General features: G+C 41.3%; 1 protein-coding gene and 1 long non-coding RNA gene across 5 annotated transcripts in view; one reads left to right on the forward strand and one right to left on the reverse strand.

The window, feature by feature from the left end:
- The window catches only part of ADCY1 (adenylate cyclase 1), a 496,503-nt gene that overhangs the window by 301,391 nt on the left and 171,589 nt on the right, over nucleotides 1–23,523 (forward strand). For 3 of the 4 annotated variants that reach the window (XM_072412078.1, XM_072412075.1, XM_072412076.1), the window contains one exon: nucleotides 1,412–1,528. The exons of the other annotated variant lie outside the window; for it this stretch is intronic. In XM_072412078.1, the coding sequence (XP_072268179.1) occupies nucleotides 1,412–1,528 (117 nt within the window). The remainder of the gene's footprint in view (nucleotides 1–1,411; nucleotides 1,529–23,523) is intronic. 4 annotated transcript variants of the gene reach the window in all.
- LOC140331236 (uncharacterized) lies at nucleotides 1,145–23,260 on the reverse strand. The gene is made up of 3 exons (XR_011920900.1): nucleotides 23,121–23,260; nucleotides 22,238–22,634; nucleotides 1,145–1,274 (listed from the first exon to the last, which is right to left on the reverse strand). It is a non-coding gene; the product is annotated as an uncharacterized lncRNA (long non-coding RNA).

The raw sequence follows: 23,523 nt of genomic DNA on the forward strand, positions 1-23,523 counted from the left end.
ATGTTGCAGAAACAAACATCAGAGTAATTTTTTTTTCTTGGGTCTACTTTGGCAGTGAAGCTTTCGTGACACCTGAAGGTACATGTTTAATGTCCTTTTTTCAATATATGCAGAGGTTTTAAATAAAGCTTCAACATTGGTTCACTATAAGCTCCTTTGCTTATTCCTGGTGGGGCAACAGGGTGGCTCAGAGGTAGCACTCTGGCCTTTGCAGCACTGGGTCCCAGGTTCAAATCTCAGCCAAGACTATCTGCATGGAGTGTGAAGGTTCTCGCTGTGTTTGCATGGGTTTCCTACCACATTCCAAAAACATGCAGGTAAGGTAATTGGCTTCCCCCAATTTGTCCTCAGCCTGTGTTAATGACAATTGACTATAGTAGGGACATTAGATTGTGAGCACCATTGAGGGACAGCTAGTGACATGACTATGGACTTTGCATAATATGATGGTCCTATATAAATACTGTGTAATAATGATAATAAAAGGCAAAAAGTACAGGATTAATACAAGCTGGATACAGGATATTTTTGGCCAGTCGATGACCAATCTTAATTGTACTCCCTAAGAAATCAGTGTCCCAATGGCCAAATATTTAGGAAGTCAAGACATGACTGAATGGCTAATCCTATTTTCCTTTGTCACATCAGACCTATGTACTTTTAGCTATTTAAAGCAAGTTTGGTTCACAAATTATCCACATACTTGTTTACCAAGGTAAACCTTATGAGTTAACAGCGTATGCGCGGACACCCGCACAGGCGGCCTTTCATTCCAGAAATGCGGATATCAGCTTTATAGGGGCAGGAAATTCACATCCCAGGCCTTTGCCATTCAGACATTGGAACCTCCAGGCTGCCAAACTCTGCATTCTGCTAGGAATCACTAATGCCTAACAAGGATGATTTGAACTTATTATTTACATGTGCTCATTCAATGGTATAAATTTTGATCTAACAACAAATACACTCTTATAACGATCTCTACATATCCCCTGAAGAAGCCCGTTGGCGAAACACGTCAGGACAAGAGACATTAGCTTTCATTGTGTCGTTAATTCTTAGTATTTTTTTGAGCCAGGGATTTAACCTGTATAGTGAACCAGTCTGATTATACCAATGATTATACAATGGGTCAAGACCATATATGATTTATGTATATTTTAATATTTGTTACACCTATGACAATATATTACAATAAAAGCATGTATTGCGTAAAAAACAGCTTTCTTTCTTTTCTTCTTTTTGATTTTCAAAAAGACCATGCCTTAATCGTGCTGCAAAAATAAAAACAAGTACTGGGTTGTTTAGGTTGTATGGAAAGTGCTACAATAATATATTATTGCTTGTTTAAATAAATAAAGAAATTAAAATGTTTTCAATTAATTAGTTTTAAATGATAATGTTTTTATAGGCAGAAGAGGAGAGGGATGACATGGAGAGAGTCAAGCTAGATAATAAGAGAATTCTCTTCAATCTTTTGCCATCACATGTTGCACAGCACTTTCTCATGTCAAATCCAAGGAATATGGTAAGCAAATCCTAAAGATGTTTGTGTTATTTAGTTATCACCCACACTTGTTATGGTTTGTTTCAATTATTGCTTTGTACACTTGTTATGCATAAATTAATAAATTAAGGTAAAATGCTGGCCTGTCCTGGCAGCAGTCTGGAAAAGTAATGAATGACTTTTATAAAGAAAAAAAAAATACTCACCAGATTTACCAAACAAGCAGGAGATGGACTTTCAGATACCCAAGAGTATCACGCTTGGGGAGACAGGGCCACTAGGGGGCAATATGGCTTGCACAGAAGTGAGAGAAGCCTTCTCCAGATCCTCTAGTGGTGAGAATGTTGTGCTGCTGGTTACTGCCAGGTTGCAGTCCTTGGGCACACAAGGGTGGGCAGGATGATACACAGTACCAAATCACTAAGCAGAAGAATAGTCAAGGAAGGCCAGGGTCAAAGCCAGGCATCAAGCAAGGGAGGTCAGGTATGTAAAAAAGGTAATAAAATAAATTACTGTTTGGGCACCTTAAGAACAAGATTGTCTTCTTCTGTATCATAAAAAGTTTGCGTATTTATTCGTAAATCTTCATAGAAAGTTACTGCAGTTCAGTAAGAATACATGAGTGTAAATAAGTGTGTGTGTGGTGATGCCCGATGGATGTGACGTCCCACAATATAGTTACAATGCAATATATACCATTCCATACATTCAAATATGGTCATACGTACAGAAATAAAGAACGAAAACAATATGCTAATACAGCTCATTAATATATGTTCCAGCCCTCTGGGCAGTCTTAAACTCCAAAATAGCATCAACTCTGTCAAGTAACATAGATAAAACAACATATGTTCTGCCCTTCAATTCACCTTCAGTTACGTACAAAAGCATGACATATAAAAATAACAGGTTTCTAACCACCAGGGATCCAGGAAACACACCAGTGACACAGGGGCCACTGCAGACACAAGGAACACAGAAGACACTGGTAGCAACAGGAGGCACAGGTGTGATAATACAGGAGCTGGACAGAGGAAGCACTGAATTAAACAGGTGTACAGTAACTAGCGCAACACAACCTTGTTTTTTTTTTACATTTTTATTAGAAAAGTATAAACATATTTACAAAAAAAAACAGAAAATACATTTCTTTACAAAATAAATTCAAAGGTACTAAAAACATATTCCATGGGATAAGGAGAAACAAAGAAATCTATGTAGACAAAGAAACTATGCAAAAAAAAAAAAGTCCACAAAAAGGGGAGTACATGTTTTAGAAACGGAAATGACCATTGGTGTGAAAAATAAAAAAGGAGAATATGTATGGCAAAAGGAAAAAAAGTCCAAAGTCCATCACCAAACATAAAAGTCCATATCAACCTAAATGTCCATAATTAAATAACCTGAAAAGAGGGAAAAAATCTAAATACATTTGCATATAATTTGCATAATTTTACATATTTTCAGGTCTCATTATTTACAAGCTGTACACAATAAATTTTCAACCATATTATCCTCCCAACCGTTAAGCCCGTACTTTTCCCATCTAAAAAAAGTTGCAATTATCGATAAGCCCGTACTTTTCTCACTGTATGAAAAAACAGTGAGAAAAGTTCGGGTTTAGCGATCACTTACCTGGTCCCGCTGCGATTGTCCATCGTCGTGTTCCAGCGTCGTCCTCCAGCGTCGGGTGTCCTCTCCGTAAAAGAAAAAGCTGGCCGGCTTCCTCTTCTAAGCCGGCCGATCGCTGGACAGAAAAAAAAAAAAAATACCTTCTCCCTCCGCTCCTCCGGACACGTCTGTCCTCTTCTATCTTCAGCCGGCGAGTGCAGTGACGATCACCGGGGTTTCCCGGTGACGTGGCTGCATGCGTCGGCGCGGGAGGGAGGCGGGGCGGGAAATTCAAAATTTTGTATTGAGTTCCTTTGCATTGAACTCAATACAAAAAAGCTATATTGAGTCCAATACAAAGAAATTCTTATATAATATATATATAATTGTATTATATATATATTATATAAGCTACTGTACATTACATTATACACTATTTTTTTTTTAAACTTTTTTTTAGTTTTTTTTAAAGATTTTTTTTTTAAAGGTTTTTTTTATGTTTTATAAAAAAAAAATTTATTATTAAATTTATAAAATTTTGGACATATTTCGGTGAGTTATGCGGTAATTCGATGAATTAGAGCCTACAATCCAAAATAAATTTCCATGCAAAAAATGTAACACTTTTTGCATGGAAGTTTGGAAAGAATTAGAATACGCGTACGCGTCCCTCGGCGATTCCTGATGATGTCCGTGCGTGTGCCCGTCGATGGGGGTCGTAGCGGGAAATTCAAATATTTTGTATTGGATTCAATACAAAGTTCTGTATCCAATCCAATACAAAATAATACAAAATATATTTCTGTGGTTTTGTCTATAGGTATGTGACGTTGGACGGTTGGACACTAGGGAGGTGTTTTAGAAAAATATATTATTATACAGTATACCGAATTATCGCATTTTCAGTATTTTTCATTTATTTATGTATTCTTGTTTAAGCTGATTTTTGTGTATTTTAATTTTATTTTTCAAACATTATTTTTCATAGTTTCAAACATTTTTTATATTCATGATATCTACTAGAACCCTGTTCGAACATATTTCTGTAAGTTACAGGTCTACAATTTAAAAAAAAAAAATTCATTAAAACCTGTAACGCTTTTGGTACAGAAACCTAGACATCAGTGTAACGCCCAGGTGGTTATAGAAAAAATATTGTTTTGTTTTTGTTTTTTTTAGATACACAAAGGAACAAAAGAAAAGTACACAACCAAGTGCTTAACGAAAAAACATTCTATCTGCATAATGAATTCCACATATGGAGATTTCATAAACTAGGGCTCTAGTTTTACCCAAATTTTTTTTTAAAAACGCATGTAAACGTTACTTTTGCATTTATATGCGTTTTTATGCACTTTTACTAGCTTTTTAAAGCTTCCCTTTAAAATGCTGGAAAACGCTTATGCCGCGTTTTCCCCCCGCATTTTTAACTAATTAGCATTTTAAGTCTTCAAAAAGGTGGGAAAACTTGGGAAACTGCTGGAAAATGTCCCATTGAAATCAATGATTACCCACGTTTTCCTGCGTTTTTCAGCGTTAACCAAGCGGTTTATTTTTTTTAAACGTTGCAAGCACTGTTTAAGATAGATGTCATGACCGTGCCTCAAGGAAACGTCCTGGTGTAGATTAACCTATTGTAATGCATGGGGATTTCAAACAAGGGCTTTAAAAGACTGAGGTTAAACACTGGGGAAACAGTCTGTGTAGACTAAGCCACACATTGATCTTGCATAACACAATCCTCTTTGAAAACATAAATATTTCTCATCTTCCAAAAGGAAAGTTTAAAACAATAATAATCCAAAGAATGCATTTCTTTTCTGCTTCTAGGTCCACTGATTGACCATACATACAACCTCATAGCTTAACCTTTTTTTTAGTTACAATACATTTTTAATAAATTTTAAACAAAGAAAATAACAAGTTGCAAAAACAATATAGAAAATTCCAAGTCATGGTTCAGAAAAGACAAAAAATATTATAACAGTCAATTGAGTTAGGGGAACTATCGGTTCAAACTGTTACTCTTTAAGGTGAATTACCCAATGATAGAGAAATGGGCTATTTCCAGAAATACACAAAACCACCCCCATGTAATAACCATTGGAATGCAACCAGTTATAATACAAAACCTAAAAAAATGAAAGAGAAAGAAAAAAAAGAGGGGGGTGGAGAAGGCAAGGAGTAGGGGGAAAAGAAAATATAATAGGCCAGCTCAAATCATGAAGATAGGGTGCCTGTTAACTTAAAAAAAGGGAAAATCAGTGTACCTGCTTTAAATCTTTTTAAAAATTTTTCATTCACCAGAAACTATAACATCTTACTTTTGACTTGTGATATATTGGGAGTGGCGGACCACCAAGCTTTCGCTATTACCATTTTTGCGGCTGTAAATAAATGTGTCAGCAAAACGAAATTGTGTTGTAGTACACATTTCATGTTGTAAATTAGGCAAAGCTTCTGCAGGACGTTTGGGGAAGGACCTTCCCATCACAGTATATGGTAATTGGTATACCTGTGTCCAGAATCTACGTATCTTGGGGCACTCCCTCTAAATATGGAACAAGTTACCCGGCGAGTCGCAGCCTCGGAAACACATAGGACTCCGGTCAGGTTTTATTTTAGCCAGTCTCACTTGGACCATCTACCAATGCAACAGCAACTTATAGTTCACTTCTACAACCCATGCATTGATGCTATAATGAGCCGGGGCAGATTGTCCTAATTTAGTGCTCATGAAGTGGGCAATTTGCATCAAATGAAAGGATTTAGAGACTGGGACCTGATGTTTGTTTTGAAACACATGTAAGTTAAAGTTGCCTCTTTTGGCTAATAAATTGAAATGTTTTATATAGATTGTGTTCTATCCACCACTGAAAATTCTGAGCGTGTTCAAAATCCGGTAGAAATAATGGGTTGCCAACAATAGTGGACAATTGGGACTGACTCGTTTCCAGTTTTCCCACTCGCCTGGCGGAGTCCCAAATTGAATAAAGTGTTTCATCAACGGGTTAGTGTTTGCAGAACGTATCCTTGATGGTATCCATAGGATATTTTCAATCAAAACTGGTGTGAGTTCCCTCCCTTCCAGGGAGACCCAGAGGGGGGGATCTATTGGGACATGATATGCAGTAACAGGTGCCAATTGTGCTGCCGTATAATAAAATGAGAGGTGGGGTACTGACTAGCCTCCCTGCTGCCTTGGTCTAAACATAGTTTGTCTAGGGATATGGGGCCTTCGGGCATTTCAGATAAAAGTCATCATTCTTTTCTGTAGGACTTTAAGGGTGAGGGCCAGAAACTGTATGAGCAGCTCTCGCATGGGGTATAAGAGTTTCGGTAGCCAGGTCATTTTTATCGATGCTATGCATCCCAGCCAAGAGATTTGATACCTCTTCCAAGATTCTAGCAAGGAGGTCAGGTGGTGGACAAGCTCTGGGATGCTGGCGGTATACATGATATCGTAAGAGGATGTAGTAGAAGGTACACCCCCAGATAGCGTAAACAGCGCTCTTCCCAAATAAAGAAAGATGCACGTAGTGAAGATGCCGTGTTCGTTGGTAGCATGACATTTAGTGCTCTGCATTTGTGTATATTGAGTTGTAGGCCTGAAAATTTTTGAAAGTTGTGTAACAGGGACATTAGGTTTGGCAGAGAGACCAGGGGGTTTGAAAGCCATAGGAGCACATCATCTGCAAATAGGCAAAGCTTATGCATTTTGTCTACTATTTGGACACCGGAGATATCTGGGTTTTCCCCCTATAATTTGCACCAAAGGCTCTATTGCTAGCACAAGGAGCAGTGGTGACAATTAGCATCCCTGCCTGGTCCCCCTGCCAATAAGTAAATATGGAGATCTATGACCGATGTATTGAATAAAAGCCCTCTGGGATTTTTTACAAGGCTGACACCCAACTACCAAAATGCGGACCAAAACCTGATTTCTCCAATAAGATTGTGAGATATGGCCATAGTACAGAATCAAACGCCTTTTTTATGTCTAGGCTAAGGAGAAACGCCGGTATCCCTCTGGTGTGGGCATAGTCCATAATGTGAAGCATGCAGTGGATATTATCACCAGCCTGTTGTTTGGGAATGAATAGAGGGTAAAAGTTTAACATCCAAATTTAGTAAAGAGATCGGTCGATAGTTGGACCATGAAGTGGAGTCTGTGTCTGGTTTGGGGAGCATACAAATTGCAGCCTCCAAAGTCCTATTCCCTAATGCTCCACCCCGTAAGATCGCATTTTATACTCCCATCAGATGGGGTGCCAATATTTCTGCAAATTTTTATAATAAGCGGTGAACCCATCCGGACCCGGGCATTTGTTACTTTTGATATTTTTAATCGCCATCATGAGCTCTGTTAGTTTAATCGGAGTTTAATAACTGCACAAGTGGTGCTGGAAGCGTTGGTAGCTGCAGGGTTTCCGAAAATCCCCACATGGCTTCTTCGCTTAAAGAGGGGGATGGTTTATATAAGTTCCTAAGGCTTTTATGAAATTCCTGCAGTATCAGTGCTGGATTACAGGTGAGGTCTGAACCATGAACCTTGAGGCAGTAGGGTACAAAACAACGGGCAGGTTAACGTATCCTGCTAGCTAGCATTTTGTGCTGTTTATTGCTGTATATGTAAAATTTTTTTTTAGGCCATTGTATGCAGGTTTAATTAGGCGAGGCGTTGCTTCTTGATCTGCAAAGCCAATTGAATTAAATGGCCTCTAATAACTGCCTTATGGCCAGCCCATAATGTTGCGCTTGAAACCTCAGGGGTGTGGTTTAGTGTGAAATACTCAGATAGGGCAGTTTGGATTTGTCCACAAACTTTGTGGTCACTTAAAGGGCGAGTCATTCAATGCCCAGCGAAAAGAATTCGGCTTGGGAAATAGTGAGGAAAAAGTCGCCCTAACCGCATCATGGTCAGACCAAGAAACAGCCAGTATGTTACAATGCATTACAAGCAGGGGATGTAGTGGATCCAAAAATATGGTCAATTTTGTCTGGTGTCTGGTGTGGGTGGAAAAAATGGGTATAATTTTAATTTTTAATTTTCCCTCCATTTATCCATCAACACCTCAGAGCGAAAGATATTTAAAAGCTTACGAGATGCCGCCATTTCCTTGTACTGAACAGAGGGATTTTTCACATTTTTTTTATCTAACCATGGCTATAGGGTGGCATTGGTGTCCCTGATCATGATCAAACTACCCTGCTTATGCTTTGGAATCAATTGGGATCAATATCCATTTTGGCATTCATTTGATGCATAGTATGTGACCAAAGTCACTTTGGCATCATTTAAGACCCCAATTAAAATGAGGAAGCGCCCATCTTGATCAGCTATTTGCTCATTAAACATGAAAGTGAAAGATTTGCTAAAACCTATAAGGACCTCTCTTTGATTAGAGGGGGCGTTGGCAAGGTACCCCGTGGGGTAAGAGCTATGGAAGTACCTGGGGCAGGACAAGGAGGAAAAATGTGTCTCCTGGAGACATATTATTTCAATTCTCTTAGAATGAAAGTAACAGAAGGCTTGGGAGCGAGCTCAACCTTTTTAACCCAAGAGTAAATTTAAGTAGTGGGCCCACTCTCCCAAATGCCTCTGGCATAAGGGAAGTTCCAGATTAAATGCATTACTGACTTATCAGAAACACAACCTTTCCTAGGACATGTTGGCTGGCTTACTAAGCCTCTACAATACTGGAAAGCTCTTGGTAAACACTCATGTACACAAAGCCAGGCGATGTCTTTAAGCTCATTTGATTAGATAGATAATTTATGCTTACACATTTTCATATCTGCCTAGACCTAGTTGCTATGTAGGGTGAAACAAGATAAACTTCTTCATTAGATCTTATTTTGGCTTGGATTGCTTTTGAACTCAGTAGGTCTTCCTGGTCTAGGGGTTGCAATTTGAACAATCTGATGCATTTTTCTAGAGGCGCATATTTTTGAAGGGGCAAGAATATTATTGGGATTGCCTGGGAGGAATGGTACCAGCCCCTCCCTCTGAAAATGTGTCCCGCTGCATATTTTAAAAAAGAAAGTCCAGCCATTTGTTTTTGTTTTTAAGCCTTAGAATCAGAAAGAAAAGAAACTTGTTAGGATAAACATCTTAATGTTAGGTAGATCTTTCCCTCCATTTTCTTTATGTTTGCAAACTGTTAAGCTCTTAGCTTTTTCTGCAGGTGAACTACAAAAAAATTGGAACACAGTTCTAGTGATATTTTTAACTGTATTTTCATTAGGTGGAAAAACAAGGCTTAGGAATAACAGTAGTGGCAAGATGATAGATTTGATTATTAGGATTTTTCCCTCCAGCAATAATTTCCTAAGTTTCCAGTACTCCACTTTCCTGAGAATTTAGTTTTTTAACATTCTCCCAGCTTTTATTACCATTGGTATTTTTGTTTAGGAGGACTCCTAGAATTTTTAATTGGTTATTCTGTGGCACGATTTTTAGGTTCTGTGTATTCCAATTTTTAATTGGTTATTCTGTGGCACGATTTTTAGGTCCTGTGTATTCCAATAGCCAAAACAGAGGCAATCACATTCATCAAGGTTTAACTTGAATCCTGACCCGGCGCAGAAAAAGTTGGTAATCATAATTGCTCTATTTATAGCTGTCTCAGAGGGACAGGGGATAGTCACGTCATCCATATATGCCGTTACTTTGATGCCATTTCCACTACCCCCAGGCAAAGGAACTCCCCAGATTACCTTATCTTTCTTTAGCAATGCCAGTAGAGGCTCCAATCTGCAGATGAATAATATGGGGGACAGCGGGCAGCCTTGTTTCACTCCAGAGTCCAAGTTACCTGCGTCAAGCAGAAAGCCATTGACCAGTATTTGACTACTGGTGCCACTGGAAAGACAGGTAAGCTGTTTATTAATTATGTAAGGGAACTTCATTTTACTTAATACTTGCCATAGAAATGTAGGAAATCATAGGAAACACAGTCAAATGATTTTTGAAAATCTAGTGAAAGCAACCCCAATTTTTGTCTTTCAATCAGGAAGCAGGTAGTTCATTGGTTTGCTAAGCTTTCTGAAAAACAATGACAAGGTCAGATTTAGGAATATCCCAGAAGCATAGATAGAATTGGATGGGGATACCATCTATCTCTGGGCACTTGTTTTTAGCAAACCTCTTAATGATGTTCAAAAGCTCTTTTTCACTCAAGGGGGAGACATAGGTTTTGCTGATCAATCTCATCTAGATGTAAACTCAAAGCGTCCAGAGCATCATTTGTGAACTCCTGGTCTATAGCTTTTGTTTTGAATAACTCTGTATATAAATGGTGGGTGTTTTTTTAACCCCTTTTCATCCCTGCATTGTTTTTTTATTGTTAAGTTGTGTAATAAACTGTTTGTTCCTGGTTGCTCTTTGGAAGAAGAACCTTGAACATTTCTCTCCCAGCTCTGAATTTTTAACTTTGACATTGTAAATTATTTGTTTAGCTTGAATTGCCACTAATATTTCATTTTTAACTTTAGCCAGTTCTTCTCCCACTGAAATGCTAAGCCACTTAAATTTTATTAGGATTGAAGTTGTGTATTTACATTTTTGTGTTCAATGATTTTTTTAAAGTTTTTAAAAAAAAAATTTAAACAAAAAAAACAATAAACAAATAGTCAATCATTTGCATACATCCATGACATAAAGGTGAGGAGCAGTGAAATAGTACATGTGGCAATAATAATTTCCATACAATAACATTTCCTAACCTTTGAGCACATAAAACAGGTAAACTACCCATAGAAAACAATACAAAAGAAACTTGTGGGGAAATAAACATTATACTTTAACCATAATGATTGCAGAGTAAGTTGTTACCAACCAGATAACGTTGTTAGGGGTATAGATGGATTCGCATATTGTAACCATGGCTCCCAGTTGGACATAAACTTGTCATGGGAATCTGACAAAATACTTGTTAAATTTTCATTCACTATTGTATTTTGCATTCGGGCTTTCAACTCGTGAAAAGATAGAATCTGTGGTTTCCAATGGTGTGCTATTACTTGTTTTGCCGCAAGTAAAAAATGGATAACTAGCTGGAGTTGTCTGTTGGTAATATTTGAAAGTTTGAAATGTAGCAGAGCAACCCAAGGATCTTTTGGGAGATAAATTTGAAGCACACCATTCATAAATTTGAATACTCTGCTTCAAAACCTATTTACGAACAGACACTTCCATCATATATGTACTGCTGTGCCCTCTTCTGTACAGCCTCTAAAACACATACTAGAACTTTCGTGTCGTGCAATGCTAGAGGCCAGAGGGAACTATATACCATCGCGTCAAGACCTTATAAGCCGATTCTAATGTGGTCACATTCCTGGAACACCCCGTCATCATAGACCTTGGTGGGTTTAGACCATCCCAAATCTCTCTCCTATTGGAAGAGATATTTATGCACATGTGGGTTAAATATACTAACAAGTTCTAAATATGGGATTGAAATTAGTTTCTTAGGTAAAGGGGTTCTTAAACAGATCTGTTCCATCACTGACAGCTGGAGCGGGCCGATGTTACATGAGCACACCAACCCAATGTATAAGCTGCAAATATCTAAAGTACGCCCTATTAGGAGCATCTTGGGAAGCTTTAATTTCCTCCCAGGTCACTATATTCGAACCATTTAGCAAGGCGTGTACATTAACCTCCTGGGTGGTTCATTTCTGTTCGGTTTTATGTCTAAAAGAGGTACATTGTTTTTCATGAAAATTTATTTTACAGTATAATATAATAGTATGAGTTTAAAAAGGTTAAAACACTAAATCGTGTCAAAATACTAATTTAAAAAAATTAAAAAAATAATAAAAATACATTTTATACTATACTATTATATTATACGGTACAATAAATGTTCATGAAAGACAATGTACTGCTTTTACATGTATAAATCCACTGTATTGCATTCAATACAGGTATTTTATATTGAATGCAATACAAATGGATTTGAATTTCCTGCCCCGCCCCGAACAAAACGTCTGTACGCACCAATGTCACTGGGAACTCCCTGGTGACTCATCGAGTGCAGAGGAAGCAGGCTGGAGGTAGAGAGAAGACACAAAGGACTACTCGGGACACCGACGGATCGATTAAGTGCTTTATTTAATATTGTTTTCCATAGGTTTACCTACCCCGAGTCACACTTGGGGTTACCGCCCCGGGTTGTTTTGTATGGGAAACCGTGGGCAGTGTGATGACATTATTTTACTAGAATATTTAATGCTATCCCAAACCCCCAATACATGCCTCAAATGAACACTTAAACCCGGCGGGCGTAATTTGGACGTTATCCAAGGTAAGGCTGTTACCGCCACTAGATTACATAAAAAGGTTTCAATTTTCAGCATTAAATATTACTTTGCCCCCGCAAACGGTAATCATGATACAGTGGACATTTCAATTGAGGTGGGCAAAACACCATATGGAATATCTGGGACTCAAACTAACCGGTTTCTACGCAGAACTTTATGAGGCAAATTTCCAACCTATCTTGGCTCACAATAAAACATTATTGACCAGGTGGAAGAATCTGCTTTTGTCTTGGATAGGTAGAATACAGTCAGTCAAGATGTCAGTACTACCAAAACTTCTGTATTTATTTAGATTGCTCCCAGTCAAGATTCCCCCAAATACTTTACAAGGATTGCAAAAAGCTATATTAGCATTCATATGGCACGATAAAAAAACGAGGATTGTACAAAAAACGTTATTCAGGATTAGGCGACAAGGCAGGCTAGGGGTCCCAAACCTAATGAAATACTATCAGGCAGCTCATGTAGCTTTTATTCCAGCATTATTCGCTGGTCTGGGAGCCCCGCTCCTGTAATTGTTACAAACTCTAATTTCCTGGCCATGATGTTCCATTTTGACAATTAATGCTCTTTTACTACTAAAATCAGTACTTTTGAATAGGATTCCAATTCCAGTGGCTTGGCATTTGTTGTCTCCTAACCAGATTGATGGACCATATAATCATAATAATCATAATTTGGGTGGTGATGATTACTGCATTCCTAAAAAGAACAAATCTGAAAGTTTTTGGTGCACAAAAATCAAAAAAGGCAGCCCTTCTTGTTGGACCTTTTAAGCTCCTAGAATTTAAGGAGACAATTTTTAGTTCGCTCATGGTTCAGAATCAATTTCCTGAATTTTAGCACTAGCAGGAGCGTTTGGAGGATTCTCTTAACTTGAAGACACAGACCCAATAATTTGACTTCCATCAAGTATTTTCTGACTGATCATATTGATCAAATCTAGATTTTGTGCATCACCAACAGGTGCTCTTTCCATACCCGAAACCGGTTTTGTACTATACCTTCTCATGATCTTTGTTTCCTTACTGTCTGTACTGGTGCCAGACTCATGTATTTGCCTCCACTGTCCAGGGGGTAATGGGGTCTAATACCACAGACTCCTCCACAGGTGCGTCACCCTCCTTGACTGTATCTGGATTGCTAGGCATAATGTGGTATCAAGTCAGCTACAGGAGGAGCATCTGCCTCTGGATGAACAGTGGCAGCGCTTGACTCCCTCGACTGGCCTTCCACTACAGCCGGAGGGTTGGAGGTGACTTCAGCATATGATCTTCTGATCGCACAATTCCTAAAAAGGTTGGAGGAACTTCCAAATAGATTACATATTGGTCTTGCATCACAAATCAAAGCTATTACATTTATGGCAGAATATTGGCATTCTGGCATAAAACAGGTATCCTCTACCCCTTCTCAGGGAGAAGACTGACGGTGGATGCTTTACACCGCCAATACCACTTAGGTCAGGTTTAAACTTTACTTTATACTGGAGCTTGTCGTTCCAGATTCCACAACAGTTTGTTACATCCTTAACAAAATTGACCACAGAGCAATAATGAGGGAGGAATGCAATGATGTAATTTCTCTTTAAAAAGAGGGTTACAGAAGTGGGTGGTTAACAATGAGAGAGGTGTCTGTGCTTTAATGAGGAAGAGGTAAGTGTAAGTGTGACAGAGAGTACACTGTGACAATGTTGATGTAAGATATTGTATTAGGGTAATACATGTAAAAATATGTTTTTAAATTTCTATTTTATTGATTTAAAGTGTATAATTATTTGCATTTTATTTTTTGGGTATCTGCTTTGTGTTCTTATTAAAGTACTAATGGAAGTGGATATTGGTCAATTTTTTGCAATTAATGCAAAGGACTTAATGTGTCAGTTCTGTCTTTACAATCGAACACAATAACTCACTCTTTACAAGAAGAGTCACCGGCCAATCTACCATATTCTGCAGACATACTAAATTGAACCCAGTAATACCAGGTCTGGATAAATTTATCGGTCTGATTTGTCCCAGCTGTCATCAGGTCTTCCATACGGTAAACATCTGCCACCCTCCTTAGCCAGTGCCCTAGGGTTGGAGGTTTGTCACACTTCCACATTGCAGGAATGCATGCCTTTGCGCCATTCAAGAAATGTTGTAATAAAGAGTTTTTTATGCGTTTTTTGACATATCAGAGACATGGAGACATGGAGATGAAAATGAGGATGATGATGACCGTGATGTCACCTGGGAACCAACAGTGTGTGTAAGGGCTTGCAGCAGTTCCGAAACAGACGTAGAGGAAAGGTAACAGCAGCAACAGACTAGGGATGGAAGGGGCCACCACTCTGCCTCATGTGAGTCCCAAAGAACACACAGACGAGTGGGCACAAGCAGGGGAACAGTCAGAGACGATGTGACTATGGGGGAGATGGAGCTGGAGCAGACGCAGGGAAACCAGCAGACGCAGAGGCAGGCAAAGAAAAAGAGCAGCAGAGTGGTTGCACGCACCTCTCCAGTGTGGTCCTTTTTCACGCTGAAAGCTGATGAGGGGTGCATAGCAATCTGCATCCTGTGCCACAGCCACATCCGCAGAGGACAGGCCGGATCACATTTGGGTACAACATCCCTGCTTTCCCTGCATGGGCCGCCCCAGTCCTCTCCCTCCTCCTTCATTCCTTCTACCGGGAAACCCTCTCTTTTCGACACTCCTCCTGAAAGGCCAGCAGCGGAGGACACTGTGGTTAAGCGGGCACGCCACTACGGCTCCCTCAAGCACACGCGTTGCCAGGCAGTGCCTAAACTGGTGTCCTTGGGGGAGAAAAGTCACACCGCCAGAGAACTCTTGTCCGCTTTGCACAGAGAGGTTGAGGCTTGGCTGACTCCCTCTCGGCTCACAACAGGCAACGTAGTGTGCGACAACAGGCCAACCTTGTGGCCGTGCTGTGCATGGGCCACATAACACATGTGCCTCGTTTGCGCACGTACTGAACCTGGTGGTGCAGAAGTTCCCCCGCACTAACCCAGGACTACAGGATTTACTGAGACAGGCTCGCTCCATCTGCAGCCATGTACGCTGATCCCCTACTGCCGCCGTGGGGCTTAGCAAGATCCAGCACCAACAGAGGCTTCCACTGCATAAACTGATTTGTGTCACTCTGACTAGATGGAACTTCATCCTGCACATGCTCCAGCATCTGTGTGAGCAAAAGCTAGCCATCCGCCATTACTTGGTCAACAAGGTGCATGGAGGCAGTGGAGCCCTTGGTACAGCTACACAACTGAGCTATTTTACCAAGGACCAGTGGCTGCAGGAAAGAGACGCAGTGCAAGGTACTGGCCCACTTTGACCAGGCCACAAACATTGTGAGTCAGGAGCGGTCAGGCTGGAACAATGTAATTCCTATCATCTTTCTGCTTAATAATACCGTGTGGCCTGATGAAAAGTGGCGATGGGAGAGGAGGGGAAGAAATGGGGGAGGAGGATGTGAGTGAAATTACACTCCATAGCACACAGCCAGCATCAGGAGGAGCAAGAAGGGACACTGGCCAGCATCAGGAGGTTCAAGAGGAGGAGCAGGAAGATGATTATAATGATGATAATGAGGGAGACCATGTTGGGGCTGCTGGACAGGACCCGTCCAACCCACATTTGTGCTGTCACACAACAGGCATTGTACGGGCGATGAGGAGGAAGATGTTTTGGCGCCTACTGAGGGACAGGAGGAGGATGAGCCCAGGGAACCCCTCTTTCATATGTGTGTCCACATGTTGCGATGCCTACAGAGAGACCCCTGCATTTGCAGCATCAAAAACCAGGATGATTACTGGCTGGCCACCCTTCTGGATCACCGCTACAAAGACAGAATTTCACAGTTTCCACCCAACTCGGCGCAGGAGAAAGAAAAGGTGACCCACCTGAGCAGAATACTATGCGACCGGCTGTGTGAGGAGTTCCGTGCACCACATTCCACACAGGGAGCTAAGGCGGACACTGCCTCCACTGCATCCTCCTGTAGCGGTGGCAGCAGCAGCATCAGCAGTACTGGCAGCAGGCCGCACACATCCAAAAGTGTAGGCCAAGGCAGGGGGGATTTTCTGGATGCCTGGCAAACCTGATGCGGCCACCTCAAACAAGTAAGGTGCAGGGGCATAACCATCGAGAATGGATGAAGAGCATGGTGCACGATTACGTTGGCTCTTTTCTGGCTGGTGGTGGTGGTGCTTACGACAGCAGTTATGAGGAGGATGGCTGTCCTGACAGTAGTGACGCCATCATTTTTTGGGTCAACAGGCTTGAAATCTGCCTGCAGTTGGCACGGTGTGCCATCAAGCTTCGTTCGTGCCCGGCATCCAGTGTTTTGTCCGAAAGAACCTTCAGTGCCGCTGGCGGAGTGGTAGCGGACAACCAATCACAACTATCAACTATCATATCCCCACTGCAGATGTCACTTATTGACTGATCGAAGGACTCACTAGGCCAACCAAGATGCCTCTGTGAACCCACACTGCTCCTCTGCTGAGTCTGTGGCTGCCTATCACCAAACACCCTGTCAGCTGAGCCTGCCTTGGTTGAATTTTTCGGCTAGTTATCGCAACGTCCAGGGGTGGCATTCTTCGCCAGTGTCATGCCTTCCAATGTGCCAGCTAGGAATTTAGTTTACTTTACATTTCTGCTTCTTCGGGGAGGCCAAAAAAATGCAGGTGAAAACCCCCAGTACTGCCACACTGATAGGTATCATTGCCTTTGCCTATTTTTTCAGCAAGAATTGTAAGCATGAGGGTTGGCATTCATGTCATCCACTTCATGATGAAAACTAGCAATGTCGTCTACCTTCCTAACACTTCCTGGACCACAGACCACAGCAACAGTGCTAGCGCACAAAACATCTTGGTCTGGCCCTTCTACGTTTAATCACACATTTCCAATATTTACATTACACCCCCTTCTCCTGATGCTGTTGCTGCTGCCACTTGTGAGTACTTCATTCACTATAATAGTATTACACACTTCAGAGTGTCATTAACAATGCACTACACCCAGCTCTAGATGTCAGTTACTAATGCGCTCCACACTCGGTTTCAGGGCCCACCACCTCCTCCTGATGCCGTTGCTGCTGCCGCCTGTTAGTACTCCATTCACTATATTTGTGTTACACACTTCTGGGTATCATTGATTGCCGCCTGTCAGTACTCCATTCACTTAAATTGTAATGCACTACACCCAACTCTGGATGCCAGTTACCAATGCCGTCCACGCTTCTTCTCTGGGCCCACCGCCTCCTCCTCCTGCTGTTGCTGCTGCCTGTCAGTACTTGTATTACACAGTTATTGTATTACACAGTTCTGGGTGTCATTGACGATGCACTACACCCAGCTCTGGATGTCAGTTACCAATGTGCTCCACGCTCTGTCTCAGGGCACACTGCCTTCTCCTAATGCTGTTGCTGCTGCCACATGTCAGTACCCCATTCACTATAATTGAATTACACACTTCTGGGTATCATTGATTGATGCATTACACCCAGCTCTGGATGTCAGTTACCAGTGACGCTCCACGCTCCATGCTGACATTGACTGCCACCTGTCAGTACTCCATTCACTTAAATTGTATTACACACTTCAGGGTGGCATTGACAATGCACTACTCCCAGCTCTAAATGCCAGTTACCAATGGGGTCCATGCTCCTTCTCAGGGCCCACCGCCTCCTCCTGATGCTGTTGTTGCTGTCGCCTGTCAGTACTTCATTTACTATATTTGTATTGCACAATTCTGGGTGTCATTGACGATGCTTTTCACTCAGCTCTAGATGTCAGTAACCAATTGATGCTGTTGCTGCTGCCACCTGTCAGTACTTCATACACTATATTTGTATTACACACTTCTGGGTGTCATTGACGATGCACTACACCCAGCTCTAGATGTCAGTTACCAATGACGCTGTTGCTGCTGCCTGTCAGTACTTCATTCACTATAATTGTTTAATACATTTCTGGGTGTCATTGACGATGCACTACACCCAGCCCTAGATGCCAGTTACCAATGCCGTCCACGCTCCTTCTCAGGGCACACCACCTCCTCCTCCTGCTGTTGCTGCTGCTTGTCAGTACTCCATTCACTATATTTGTATTACACACTTCTGGGTGTCATTGACGATGCACTACACCCAGCTCTAGATGCCAGTTACCATTGCAGTCCACACTCCTCTTGCTGCTGTTGCTGCTGCCTGCCAGTACTCCATTCACTAAAATTGTACACTTCAGGGTGGCATTAAAGATGCACTACACCCAGCTCAAGATACCAGTTACCAATGCGGTCCCCACTTTATCTTGGGGCCCTCCGCCTCCTTCTCCTGCTGTTGCAACCTGTCAGTACTCCATTTACCACGACTGTACACTTCTTGGTGGCAATGACGATGCACTATACCCAGCTATCCATGACTCTTACCAATGCGGTCTCCCTGGCGATAGGTGAACAGAGGCCACACACTGCTACTGCTCTCGCTGACCCACTCTCCATCTCTGGTCCTCCATCCTTTTGCCTAATGTCACTACTACTTGTCCACAACTTTATAGGTGGTATTCCTAACACATGTCATCCAGGTCATGATGCCAGCCAGCAATTATTATTATTATTATTATTATTATTAATAATATTATTATTAATAATAATAATAATAATAAACAGAACTTATAGAATAAACAAATTATGCAGGTATATAAATTAAATGGGGGTGCGTACAATAAATAGCAATACATTCTTCTGTTGTTTTGACAGCAGAGACTGTTGCCTAGTGGGTTGAGTTCATCCTTTCTCAATGCCCTAATGTTTATTGTTTGTTTTAACGTTTGTTTTATGTTTTAATGTCCTAATGTTTGGAAAACCACTTTTGTATTTTTTCCTTGTTGCCACTGTTCTTTTACACTTACATAGCAATTTTGGTGGTTCTAACAATGTATAGGGGCTTTGCTATTTATGTTTAAAGTCGGCCTATTGACTTTATTGTAATTCGCAAAATCGATTCGCCGAAATTTCGCGAACCCACCGGAACTTCCAGGAAATTTTCACTATCTGAGGCCTTCTCGCTCATCCCTAAATACAAGTAAGACAAGAATCCTTTCAGGGGATTCTCTGCTAAACAAAAGGAGGATTCCAAAGGCAACAAGGAGCGGCAAAAGGTTGCTGGCCGTGGAAGAGCACATAAGTAAGTTGTATACAGTGCCAGGCATCCAAAGGGGGCAACTCCTTAGTATTTTGCAACTGAAAATAAAAATGAAATGCCCTGTAAACACCCTTGGCACACCACTGGCGAAAAATTGCTTCAGAGATCCCAGATGGAAACTCCGGACATCCCAGTATGGGAGACAATGGAGATAAATAATCAACTACCTTTTGAGAAGAGAGAAACTGAGAGACTACTTTAAGCATTGCCCCAATCAGAGGTTGTTGCATAATGGAATCTTTGACTGTATTTGGGGCCCATGCCAAAGCGTCATTTGGGGTCGGTAATAGAGCGTCTTCCAAGCTTATCCAGAGTTTAGATCCACTGTTAGTACACCAGTCCAACAACCTAGTCAAGTGGACTGCTTGTTGATATAATATTGGGTCTGGAAATGCCATACCTCCCTTTGCCTTTGGAAGTCTCGAAATTTTAACTCCTATCCGTGGAGGGCCCGAAGACCATAAAAATCCCAAACTCTGACCTGAATTTACTCATAATATGCAAAGGAACATGTACCGGGAGTGCTCGTAACATCTATAACACTCTAGGCATCACGTTCATCTTCACTATATTACACCTCCCAAACCAAAAAGAAATTGGGCGGTAACAGGCGCAAGATTTATTGGGTTTCAGAAGTACAGATATATGCGCCCCCAAAATATCAGTGGGCAATGCCTATCCTTGTGAAATAGCATTCATCACCGTTACCAAGTGGGGTCCTAAAACAGAGAAAAATCACTTGTAATATACTAAGGTAAGCCCATCTGGACCTGATGTTTTACCGGAGGCTGCACGCTTTATAGCTGTCTGCAGCTCAGTAATGGTGATCTGCTTTTCAAACATTTCTATGGTCTCCATAGATAAAGTAGGAAAGTCAGAGGCTCTGGGGTATTCCCGAAAAGCTGCAATTTTATCTGGGGGGGTCTGCCCAGGATAATCACTTCGCAAATTGTATAAATTGCTGTAGTATTTGTAAAAAATGTGGGCAATTGTCGTGTGGGACAAATATCATGTGGGACAAGGAAAAAATCCAGCTTAGAGTATGTTTAATGGACAGGAGAGTAAAAAAAGTATAATCCCTGGATGTTGAATGGGACAGATGTCTACCAGTTGTCGCTCATGTTGAATGACCTTTAATTTCTTATGATATGAAAAAGGCAAGTGTGAGCGTCCCCTGCATACATCCAGCGATGGATTGAGCTGAGTTGAGTTTAGATCACCCCCGATCACCACTGTACCAGTCCCAAGTTCAGTCACCAGATCCAGCACATGTTCTAAACAAGGTAATTGATTTGAATTCTGCAAGTAAACATTGACAAAGGTATACATTTGATTATCCACTTTACCCTGCACCAAGAGATATCTTCCCTCAGGATCTGACCACACCAGGGACAGAGACCAGGGTAGGGATTGGCTAATGAGGATACTGACTCCTCTAGACTTGGAGTCTGGTGATAAACTATGATATCCAAATTGAAAATGGTGGTTTCGTACACTAGGCACCTTGTCATGTCTAAAGTGCGTTTCCTGGAGGAAAGCCACTTGACAATGAGATTTAGTGAGATTGACCGTTTAGTGGGAGAGTTCAGACCTTTAACATTTAAAAAGAGGTAATGGACATTTTCAATCATACAATATCTTAATTGACACCACTAGACTAATAAGTAATATCAAAGCCAAATAAAAAGGGAGAAGGGCAATGAAGGACAAATAGGATATGAATAGGGCGGAACAACAGAGAATGAAGCAAGAGAAAAAAGAAGAAAAGAAACAGATGTAGATGTGTTTCCAAGGTAAGTATAAAAACCAAGGATTATACTCAGGTAGGCCTACTGGTAAGTAGAATTATAGAATATATATTTACTTTCTTCAACCTCTCACTAAGGTAGAGGACCCCATGTGGGGAGTGTGATACACAAGGCCAGTGGAGATATGCTCTAACCCATGGCTTTTAGTAAATACAAGTTAAGTGGCAAAGCTTGAACCCTTATCAAGAACATATCTGTTCCAAATTCAAAACTATTGGTATAACGAAACAATAAACAACCAAGAATGTTTAAACTAATAACAGGACAAGACATTACAGCCTATAAGCTACCCCTGTTAATATGATTGACAGACTATATTTGTGGGAACCCTAACAGTAAACCACCCGATAAAGGGAACCTTTTGCAATGGATAACTGAGGGCTATAGGCCATCACCTTATTTAAAAAGAGGGAAGTACTGGATACCTATGTTCTGGTCAATGACCGTCATAAGTCACTCATTCATCACAGGTAATTGTAAACTGGAAGTGGCAATGGTCAAAAAGTAACCAAAACATGGCTAATGTGAAATAGCAGCGTTAGTAGGTGGCAACCAAATGGTCCTTGCCACCTAAACCCTCATAAGACAGCCTAGATTTCGGTCATCTACACCAGTGCTATTATTACTGTTGTATTAGACCAAAATACTACTTCATTCTCATATAATGGCTCATATGCAAATAACAGGGAAAATAAAACAAGCAATGTCCAAACATTGAGGGGACATACTAATAATGCAGGCATTTGTATGCATTACATGACGAACACTTACAGTCAATCCGACTTCACTGGTATTCCTTAGAAAGAGGCCATGTCACATAATGTCATAGTCATAATAATCCTCATGTGACAAAGAAGTAGGTAGTAACAGTCCAATCAGGATACGCACAAATGATGGTAACGTCACAGATCTGCTGCATATCAGTGCACAGGATGATCAGGGATAGTTGAGATATAGGCTTCCTGCAATTCGAATGTCTAAGCCTCATTCCTGCTCAGCGATTGACGATTTGGCGAATGTTGAATGGCCCGCGGTTGTGGTGGTCGTTTTCTAGCATTCCTCGGGTTTGACCCAAAAGAGGTATCCTGTAGGTCGTCTGACCAGTCCAGCCAGTTAGGAAAAGGAATAGCTTCTGCTTCCAGGAAGGTAATTAGTGCTGGGACCTGCGCTGGAGTGTGGAGAATAAAAAAAGAGTTATTCCTGTTAATCACCAGATGGAATGGATGACCCCACCTGTAGGTGGCAGCTTGTGAGGTAAGTAGTTCCAATAGTGGCCTTAGAGTTCTCCTCATGCGCAGTGTACGTGCAGATAGGTCGGGGAACTATTGAATCCTGACCCCATCAAACTCAATAGTGCCTTTGGACCAAGCATTTTGCATAATTTGCTCCTTTACTGTAAAGTAGTGCACATGGCAGAGCACATCCCTAGAGATAGCACCTGAGGGTCCCCTCAGGGATCCCACTCTATGCACCCTGTCCAATTCTATATGCTCAGTGACCGCCTTGTCCAACACCATATTAAGGATGGCTGATACTGTCGCCTCCAATTCTGACCCCAGAGTAGCTTCTGGTTTGCCTCTCAGATGTATTATTCGTCTCCCTCTATTCTCCTGATAATCTATCAAAGTGCCAAAGAAGATAGAAAAGATTGTACCTGCACTTGTGAATGCTCCAAGGCTGTTATTCTTGAATCTTTTATCCACTGCATAGATCTGTTGCTGAAGGGATTCTGTTTTTTTCCCTAAGAGAATTCTCTTAGCGTGTGGCTAAGCAATCAAAATCCTCTTTAGTTGGCAGAAACTTTAGGAAAGTTTGCAAATCACTGGGAAGGCTTTGTTCTGCAGAAGGTGAAATCTGAGCTGTCAGACACAGAGATTCTGGTGAGGGAGGGAGGGGGTGGGGGAGAGTCTGGGCTGTGAGTGTGTGTCTGGGACACTTCATCCTAAAGCCTCTGATCTGACCTCGTGCCTGGGGTCGCCATGTTAGTTGTTTCCGGGTCAGAGGCAGTCGGGGAGTCTGTGAGGAAATACTGGTGGAGTCCCGATTCCTGGCTGACC

Source organism: Pyxicephalus adspersus, chromosome 5 (genome assembly GCF_032062135.1).
Source record: "Pyxicephalus adspersus chromosome 5, UCB_Pads_2.0, whole genome shotgun sequence".
Classification (NCBI taxonomy): domain Eukaryota; kingdom Metazoa; phylum Chordata; class Amphibia; order Anura; family Pyxicephalidae; genus Pyxicephalus; species Pyxicephalus adspersus.